Genomic DNA, 10286 nt, shown 5'->3' with positions numbered 1-10286 from the left:
ATTTCAAATCACAACTCAAAACATATCTGTTCAAAACCGCTTACTCCATCCGACTCCAATTGCTCTGTCATTTTGTTATTGTTTCTATTTTTTTCTTACCCCTTGTTAGTTTATATTGTTTTCATTTCTGACTCTGATTTTGTTTCCTTTAATGTGAATTCGTGTATATATATATTTCTATCTGTGCGGTGTCCTTGAGTGCAGAGAAAGGCGCCTTTAAATAAAATGTATTATTATTATTATTATTATAATAAACAGCAGGGACTGTGGATTCTGCTCTCTCTCTCTCTTTTGGGATCTTTAGTGTCCTGTTTGAATTAAGGAAAATATCTGAATGACCTTATCTGTGTGAACAACACAAAACCAAGACGGCACACAGACAGAGTGACAAACAACAACTACAACAACAATGATAGTACAGATTATATTAAAATTTAAATGATATATTCATTTGTATACACTTATTTATATGTATAAGTAAATAGAAAAATAAAGAAGTAAATATATATAAATACAAAAATGAAATAAATACAATTAAAAAATTAAAAATAATAAAAAATAAATAAATATTATATGGAGAGTACAAATGCAAGATTACAGTTAAAGGTGACATATCACACTTTTTTCATCAATATATATTGGTCTAAGAGGTCCCCAAAACATGTCTTTAAAGTTTATGCTCAAAAAAACACTTTGAAATCAGATTTTGGTCTGCCTGAAAAACCCTCTTCTTCATTCCTCATCAGAACACTCTGTTTTCCCTCTGACCACGCCCCCTCAGGAAGTGGATGTGCCCTCGGCTCTCCAGCATGTTGATCTAATGTTTACATGTTGGCTGAATATACACGGCTGCTCAGAGATCACGTTACTTCAACCCTCTGAATCTGATCCTGACAGAGAGGCGCCTGCAGCAGGACCTTCCTGAAGGATTGGTCACAGATTTAGAGTTTCTTGTTGTTTTATTTATCAGTATGTAGACGTGTGTCTTGATACACAGCTACGAACATGTAGCTATGTGGCTATGCTAACTAGCACTAGCACTTATCCATGATAAATAAAAATCATCCACTAGATCTTCAAATCTGCAGATGTGGGGAGTAAAACCGACCTCTACCAGAAAGGCAGCAGGACCTTTCTGAAGGATTGGTCACAGATTTAGTGTTTCTTGTAGTTTTATTTGTCAGTGTGTCTTGGTACACAGCTACAGCTACAGCTATGAACATGTAGCTATGTGGCTATGCTAGTTAGCGCTAGCACTTTTCCATGACAAATAAAAATCATCCACTAGATCTTCAAATCTGCAGACGTGGGGAGTAAAACCGACCTCTGTGTTTATTAAGACAGCCTACAACTAGCATGCCTCCTTCCTAAGCTCCTTGTTAGCACACATATGTGCAGGTAATGAAAAACGGAGGAGGGATTCAGTATTATTTTATACAGTCTATGGGCTGAACAAGCTCCGAGCTCTGACTCCGTGACAGACCGGATATTGTTGTTACGTAACAAAAACATGGAAGTCTGAAACGGCTCGTTTCACACACATTTACAGAAAGGTGGAGAAATCAGAACAGGGGCAGAATGGATTTTTTTCATTCTCGGGGGGTTTGTAGACATGCCAGGGAAACATATTTCAGATAGAGAACCATTAAAAAGTCCATTTTGCATGATATGTCACCTTTAAAAACTGATCTTTTCCAGATGAGGTGGGCGCCTGTTTCTTCCTTTCTTTCTGACTAACTCTCTGACGGGCTGATTTGTGATAAACATAAATATTATTTTATTTTATTGACTAATTTCTCTTTGAAATTTAATTGATCATTTTTATTATTATCCTAATTACTATTTATAAAATTATTTATATTTATTGTTCTTGTTGTTATTATTATTATTATTGTTATTATTATTATTATTATCCTAATTACTATTTATACAATTACTTATATTTACTGTTGTTGTTATTATTATTTTTGTGTTAATCATTACAATCTTAATATGTCTGTATTTACTTATTTTTTATTTTGTACTATTTATTTATTTATTTATTTATTTATTTATTTATTTATTTATTTATCTTTCCTTTCGGACTGGACTAGGTGTTTCAAAAATCTTGTTTTGTTTTTTTGCCTCTGAGTCAGATGACTGCATTGTTGGTGTGTAATCTTGGCTGAGCCTAAAAAAAACATTCCAAAATAATAATAAATATAAGTTGTTATTGGTCAGTCTGCCGCCCTAAACATCACTTTTGAAAACTGCCAAAATATGTAATCACCTAATCAGGGATCTCATAGAGCAGGGGTTCCCAAAGTGTGGGTCGGAACCCCCTGGGGGGTAGCGGGACACAAATAGGGGGTCGTGCGATGTCATCCATTCTTCCAGAATGTTTTTTTTTTTTTAAGGTTATCTAAAAATAGAACATTTTACCCATTATAGTAAAAAATCAACAAAAATAGAAGCTAATCTTGAAATAAAACCTTGAAAATAGAAAGTGTAATGAGTTTTCTGCCTTTCTTTGTTGTCAGATGACTCCTTAGTTTAGAGTTAGTGAACAGCTGATTATCTAAAGCATCAGTAGCAGCAGGTTCATTCATAACGGCACAGGAAACACAGACACATGCTCATAGAGGTAGGCTAATGTTCTGCAGACCAGCTAAATGAAGACATGTTAAATCACTTTGAGGGACAGTGGGGGTCATGAGTCTTTGGCATCTATAATTTGGGGGTCACCGGCTGAAAAGTTTGGGAACCCCTGTCATAGAGGTCCAGCTCCTGAAGATAATTAAAGAATGAGTCCCACATCCTGTGAGATTCCCTCACGGAGCCTCTCACTAAGTGTCTGATTCTCTCCAGCTTCACAAAGTGAAGAATGGGAAGGAGGTGTGTGGGATTTAACACGCCTTACCTTTGATATAAAAACCACTACTTGTTGTCTCCTTGAAGTCTTGCATGAAACCGGGCCTTAGACCCGTCAGACTGGCATCTTCCTTTTTTTCATGGTTTAACTTCTCATCCACCATATATGGCCATCACCACTGTTGGTGGTTCTGTTATCACTCCGTTGATTTCTAACCACACACAAAGTTTCTCGTCAAGATTAAAGACCAGATGCTTCTCGGCAGGCCGGAAAGCACCATCCATCTGGCTGCCCTCATGCCACTTTATATCAACTATATATCTACATAGTAGTGCATCTCAGATACTGAGAATATCTTGAATTTATTTTATATTTATTTTTTGTATTAACACGAAATTTGTAAAATAATAAAAATATTTTTTTTTAAAATGGTAAAATAATAAAACAAAAAAATTCCAAATATTTAAATATACTCAACTCAGCTTTATTTATACAGAACCTTTCATACATAAAAACCTGCAGCCCAAAGTGCTTCACAGAGTAACAGAGAGTCAGAAAACAACAGCAATGGTAAGATTATAAAAAGGCATGATTAAAAAAGAAATACTGAAAAAAGAAAAGAAAATCAACACAGTAAAATTAATAAAATAAGTAAGAGTGGAAAGAAAATTTGAAAATAAGGTAGAGTTAACAAGATCAGATAAACACAATAAATAAATAAATACATGTTAAAACAATGGTTTAGATAATAATGATTAAAATAATAAAAATAATAATTAAAATAATAATACCTATACCTATAATATAATTTAATATATAAATATGTTACATACAAATGTATGCTTCGTCTATAATGTATTGAATTTCACTAATTTGAATACTTGATGGAAAATAGTTTTTTCCACTTTATTCTATTTTTCTTTTTTTTTAGATACACAGAATTTGTTTTTATTTATTTTTTTTATTGAATATTTTAATTAAATTTTTTTTAATTTTATAGATCTATCAATATGTGACTGATTTACAAACATAAAAAACCAAAATAAACGTGACACTTTTTTTTACAAACCAAATCAGAACTTATCTTTAGGATGTCTGTCGGGCCACACGTGACTTAGCAGCCGCACGCTATGATGGTTATCCAATCCCTGTAGGCTTAGTAGAAATAACTTGCCTTAATGTGTGCATGCATGTGTGAACGCTGCTGTGGTTTTATTCATATCAAACCTCTATTCTCCATTTTTTACCAAAATAAACCTGATTACATTTTCACAATTCAACCCCGATATTTCATGTGGCTTATGTTCCTCGACTTCCATCGAATCGAAACGTAGGAGGTCATGTGAAGCACGCACACAACCAGGAACTTCTTGGTATCACTTTTGGGTGTGATGTGGTGAGACCGCCGGTATCTGATGATAAAGAAAATGCAGAAGTGCAAAAAAACTGCAGTTCCTTGAATGTCCACTTGGAGCTGGTCCGAAAGTCCTGATCCAGCTCTAACTGTAAACTTTATCAAAAAGGAAAGTTTGAAGCCTACTCTTAAAAGTAGAGAGGGTGTCTGCCTCCCGGACTCTGACTGGTAGATGATCCTAAAGGAGAGGGGCCTGATAACTGAAGGCTCAGCCTCTATGTTCTATGATTAACAAAGACCCAACATCAAGACAGTATCAGATTCAGTCCCATCTCACAGACAGGACTCAGTCTGATCTCATCTTAATCCACCATGAGCAGAGCACTTTGCAGCATTTAGCAAGTTACAGTGGCAAGGACAAACTTCCTTTAACAGGCAGAAACCTCCAGCAGGACCAGACTCATGTTAGACACACATCTGCTGAGACCGTATTGGAGAGAGGGATAGAGGGAGATGAAGAGAGAGAGAGAGATGATAGTGGGGAGACAGATAGTAGTAGTTGTAGCAGCTGGAGTCTGGCACGTCCACAGCAGCAGAGATCCAGAGGAACCTACGAGACAAGGGAGCTCAGGGACTCCAGAAAGGTCTAAGAAAAGAGAAAAGAGAGGGAGACCAGAAGAAAGAAAAAGAGAAGAAGAAATGGTGAAAGAATGACAGAAGGAAAGGATGGGATAAGAAAAGGAGACATAAAGGATGAAGAAACATGGAAAGAACAAAGAGAGAAAGAAAGAAGAAAAGAATAGCAGGAAATGAATGAAATTAAAAAAGGAAGACCGAAGAATAGAGAAGTGAAGAAAGAAAGAAAGAAAGAAAGAAAGAAGGAAGTAAATAAAGCAAGAAAGAAAAGAAAGGATATAAAGCAATGACAGAATTAAAGGAAAGAAAGAAAGAAAAACAGAAAAGAAAGAAGGAAGGAAGAAAAGAAAGGATGAATGACAGACCCAAAAAAGGAATCTAAAGCAGAGATCCAGAGGAACCTACGAGACAAGGGAGCTCAGGGACTCCAGAAAGGTCTAAAAAAAGAGAGAAGAGAAGGAGACCAGAAGAAAGAAAGAGGAGAAAGAATGACAGAAGGAAAGGACAGGATAAGAAAAGGAGACGAGGGATGAAGAAACATGGAAAGAACAAAGAGAGAAAGAAAGAAAGAAAGAAAAGAATGGCAGGAAAAATGAATGAAATTAAAAAAGGAAGACAGAAGAAGAGAGAGAAGTGAAGAAAGTAAAAGGGAATAAAAGAGAAAAAAAAGAAGGAAGGAATGAAAGGAAAAAGGAAAGAAAGAAAGTAAGAAAAAAAGAAGGAAAAAGAGGAAGACCTACTGAAGCTTCTGGACTGATGGAAAAGCTGATGCAGTCTAAGTTGAGGTCGGCCTGTCGGTCAAGTTAGCCGTGACCCCTTGGTTTCTATGTTGTTTCCTGAAGAGGTGTTTAGAAGCTGAGTGATGGTGGCCGCCATATTGGAAATGCTCAACTAACTGAACCTTCAGCCCAACTAGAAACTGGCAAAGACATGGAGCTAAAGGCGGGTCTCAAACCTCCTGGATAGCCACGCCATTAATGGGAGGCAGAAACCTCCAGCAGGACCAGACTCTTGTTACACACACATCTGCTGAGACCGTGTTGGGGTTGGGGAGAGGGAAGAGATCCTTAATATATTAAGGATTAGAGTTGTGCATGTATTTGCATCTTTCCAACACGGTCTCAGCAGATGTGTGTCTAACATGAGTCCGGTCCTGCTGGAGGTTTCTGCCTAGATGTCAGAGAGATAAACATTAAACATTAATCTCAGTATTTTCATTTTAACCTCTTTTTTTTGTCCTGTTATTCTTTCAGAACCATCATGAAGTTCCACAGCATGAAGATGGATGAGATCAACAAGATTATCAGAGACCTGTGGCGCAGCACATACAGGGGTCAAGGTGCTGCACACACACTCACACACTCACACACACACACACACACATTATGTAATTCATCTGTCAGATTTGTTTTCACTCTCCTCACCCTCTTCATCTCTCTCTCTCTCCAGACATCGAGTACGTGGAGATCCGGTCCGACATGGACGAGAACGCGTCTGCAGGAGTGAGGCGAAGAGTTTACAACTACAGAGTGGTCATGGTGAAAGGAGACGCAGCTTTGGATATGAGGGGACGCTGCAGTGCCGGTCAGAAGGTACCAGAGTCTTCTCTTTTGTGGGTTTTACATGTGACAGCCACGACGAGGACCATAGCCTCCGTAAATGGGGTCAGCCGGCGCCCCAAACCGCTACGCCAACAGCGCCCCAATGATTGATGTCAAAATGTGTTTCCAGGTGTTGGCGTCCCTGATCATCCGTCTGGCTCTGGCGGAGACCTTCTGTCTGAACTGTGGGATCTTGGCCTTGGATGAGCCCACCACCAACCTGGACCGAGACAACATCGAGTCATTGGCTCACGCTCTTGTCGAGTCAGTACACACACACACACACACACACACACACTCAGAAACACAAAGATGCTTTATCTAACCCTCAAGTCTTTCCTTAAAACCTGAAGCTGAAGCAATAACTGTCGGCCGAGGTTTTCATCTTAATGAGACTGAAGAAGAAGAGATTGACCTTCATTTTTTACACTCAAGGCCAAATTCCACCAGATCCGTGTGCGGTCCGTCTCCTATCCGTCACGGCACCAGATCTGATAGGTTTCTATTCTAGTCAATGTGTTAACTTCCACTGGATCCACTCCATTGCGTTCCAGCTGCGTCTCTGATCCAGCAGGTTGGAGTCCTCCGGCTCAGAGACGTAAGACTTCTATTTGTGCCAGATGCCGGAGCACAACGCATCAATCTCAACAGAGCAGATGGAGCGGGACAGGAAGTCAGGTTTCACCAAAACAAAATGACAACATCCTGTTAATTTTCAGAATAAAACACTCTGTGTTCAGATCAATGTCAAGATTTAAATCACAGGAAAAGAACGGGTGAAGGAAAACTCTGGTAAAAGCACAGAAAGTTGAAACAGCAGAGGAATCCCAATTGATGAATCACTCTCTCTGTTACATTTGTCAAAGCATCTCAAGGAGTTTTAAGTCTAATCGACGTCTCATCAGTCAGTCTGTGATTCCTTCACTTGGCCTGTTAAATCTCCCACAAATCCTAAAGCCAACTTTATAATCATATCAGGCAAACTGTGAAAGTATCTCCCAATGTGGGAGTGTTAAAAACTGCAGTTTTGCACTGCATCAAATCTGTGTTATCACCAGAACATATTTCACTTAACTACAACAACAAACCAAAGTCATGATGAGCGGAGCCAGGCCTGGAGTCAACAGGTCAGAGGTTTTCAGAGGACCAGAAAGACAACATGGATGAGGAGAGGAGGAGGAGGAGAATCCTTGATTCAGGGATTACTGCGGGGAAAACCTTGGTCACTTGACTCCAGCTGTCCGGCGGTCCTGCTCCGGACACGGATCTGGTGGAAGTCCTGTGTCAGTGTATCAAAGAAGGTCTTATCAAAGCTTTGAGTAGAGCTAAGGAATGCATTGACTTAATCATTCAATCAATCAAACTTTATTTATAGAGCACCTTTCATACAAATCAAATTAATTCAAAGTGCTTTACAGGGTGAGAATTTTTTTAAATCTAATATATAATGACTAAACATAAAACAGAAATGGATTTAGAAGTAGAAACTAATGCAGTAAAATTTATTAAAAATTAAGAAAAAGTTAAGGAATAAGTAAATAAAATATAAAACATAATTTGTAGACAATAAAAAAAGTAAAAAAAAAATAGAAGCCCATTAAAATTGCAAAAAAAAAAAAAAGAGTAGTTACCAAATAGAAATTTAAAAGTTAAAAAATGTTAAAACAATAGAAAAATAAATTGAAAAAAAAGTGTATTTTCTTTTGGCTGGTTTTTGTTTGTTTGTTTGTTATTGTGTATATGTGTATAATGTAAAAAAAAAAAGACATTCATATTATAAATTTTAGACTGATAATACTGGTCATAATATAATATTAAAAAGCCTCACTTTAATTTATATAGCACATTAAATTAATTCAAAGTGCTTTACAAGGTTAGAATTTTATCTAATATATAATGACTAAACTTAAAACAGAAATGGATTTAGAAGTAGAAACTAATGCAGTAAAATGTATTTAAAAAAAAAAAAAGTTAAGGAATAAGTAAATAAAATATAAAACATAATTTGTAGACAATAAAAAAGGTAAAAAAAATAAAAGTCTGAGAAAAATAAAAGCCCCAAAAATTGCAATAAAGAGTAGGCAAGGCAAATTTATTTATAAAGCACTTTTCAGCTACAAGGCAATTCAAAGTGCTTTACATAAAATGATCAATACAATTAAAAAAATAGTTGAACATTAAAAAAACATTTAAATTAAATTAAAAATAGTCATTAAAAATCATAAAATCATATTAGATTGTCAAGAATAAAAAATATAAAAAGTTACAGTTTAATAAATAAATAATTATTTAATTTAATTAAAAGCAGCAGCAAACAGAAAAAAGTAGTTACCAAATAGAAATGTAAAAGTTAAAAAATGTTAAAACAATAGAAAAATAAATAAATAATTTATTTTTTGGCTGTTTTTTGTTTGTTTGTTTGTTATGGTGTATATGTGTATAATGTAAAAAAATATATATAAAGAGAGAGATTAATATTCTAAATTTTAGACTGAGTATACTGGTCTTTAATATAATATTAAAAAGCCTCACTTTAATTTATATAGCACATTTAAAAAAAACAATAAAGGTTACCAAAGTGCTGCACAGGGAGGTCAAATTAGTTAAAACCAAGCGGCAACCTCCAGACTCAAAATATGAAGCCCAAGGAGGAAGTTTTATAAACTGCAGTTCATCGAGAATCCACTAGAGGCTGGCTGCAGAAACACAGGAAACCACATACACACCCATTCAAAGAAGACGATCTTTACAGCATTAATACACATGTTTACAGCCTGGTTCATGTTTGCAGCAAAAGGTTTCTTTGATGTGGGAGTGAAAAAGGTCAGAGGAGAAGATCAAAAGCAGGAAATCAGAGACGCTTTAATTTAGATTCTCTGCAAACATTGTTTTGTGTTTGAGGCCGGGAGCCGATCACGTGACCTCCTCACGACATTCAGACTTCGTTTCGTCTTATTTCTGCTCCCCTCCAGAATCATCAAGAGTCGCTCTCGCCAGCGCAACTTCCAGCTGCTGATCATCACCCACGACGAGGACTTTGTGGAGCTGCTGGGGCGCTCCAGCTACATCGAGCACTTCTACCGCATCCGTAAGAACCAGGACCAGAACTCTGAGATCACAAAGTGCAGCATCAGCTCCCTCTCATCATACCTCCACTGATTCATTAAAAAGAAAGAAAGAAAGTCTCTCTCTCTCTTTCAGACATGGAACAGTTTCCTGTTTTCATTTCCTTCATGGAAACTTGTTCCAATGAGTTTGATTCAAATATTCCTGAGGTTGTTAAACATGACAGGAAACTCAGATACAAAATGCAACATTTGTGATCTGCAGCTCAGATTTACTGGATTAATAAATGTACTTTTTAGAGTCACAGTTCAGTGATGTAAACTTTATAACCTTTCCTGAGTGGTTACCATGTTCTGTAAACGTGTTCTGGACAGCAACAACAAAAGAAATGTAAAGCAGTCCTCACTTCTGTTTCTATGTCTGCAGCTTTGAGAGCTCCAAACACTCAATCATTAAATATCCTGCAAGGGATATAAACCGTCTCTCTTTTCCTTGAGTAATCAATTGTCTCAAAGTTTTTTGGTTTGCTTATCTTCTATGGAAACCATCGTTTTAGATTCAGAGAAAAGTAGCTCAGTTTTGTGAAGTTGGCTCATCAGCCACAGCGTAATCAAAGCAATCTTATCTCTCGTAAAGCTGCCGACTCGCTGCGTCTTTTTTCGTACTGAGGGGGAGGAATGTGGCTGAGGCGTGGGCAAAGCAGGTATATAAATCTGGTGTTTCTCAGACTGTACTTCAGAACAAGCTCTCAAGTGCACAGTTGAGTGATCGCAGAAAC

General features: G+C 36.9%; 2 protein-coding genes across 2 annotated transcripts in view; both read left to right on the top strand.

Moving 5' to 3' along the window:
• Window positions 1-2889, top strand: part of LOC117812662 (DNA repair protein RAD50-like) — a 33407-nt gene extending 30518 nt beyond the window's left edge. The window contains exon 12 of the mRNA XM_034683567.1: window positions 2848-2889. Within this exon, the coding sequence (XP_034539458.1) occupies window positions 2848-2889 (42 nt within the window). The remainder of the gene's footprint in view (window positions 1-2847) is intronic.
• Window positions 2890-6049: 3160 nt separating this feature from the next.
• On the top strand, window positions 6050-9990 carry LOC117813084 (DNA repair protein RAD50-like). Its single transcript, XM_034684158.1, has 4 exons — window positions 6050-6180; window positions 6291-6433; window positions 6573-6706; window positions 9415-9990. Exons 1-4 carry the CDS (start codon window positions 6102-6104, stop codon window positions 9599-9601), a joined length of 543 nt encoding a protein of 180 aa, XP_034540049.1. The 5' UTR covers window positions 6050-6101; the 3' UTR covers window positions 9602-9990.
• Window positions 9991-10286: the final 296 nt, after the last annotated feature.

Source organism: Notolabrus celidotus, chromosome 5 (assembly GCF_009762535.1).
Source record: "Notolabrus celidotus isolate fNotCel1 chromosome 5, fNotCel1.pri, whole genome shotgun sequence".
In the NCBI taxonomy this organism is placed as follows: Eukaryota; Metazoa; Chordata; class Actinopteri; order Labriformes; family Labridae; genus Notolabrus; species Notolabrus celidotus.
Note: the sequence above shows the minus strand (reverse complement) of the source record. Positions and strands in the feature narration are given on the sequence as shown.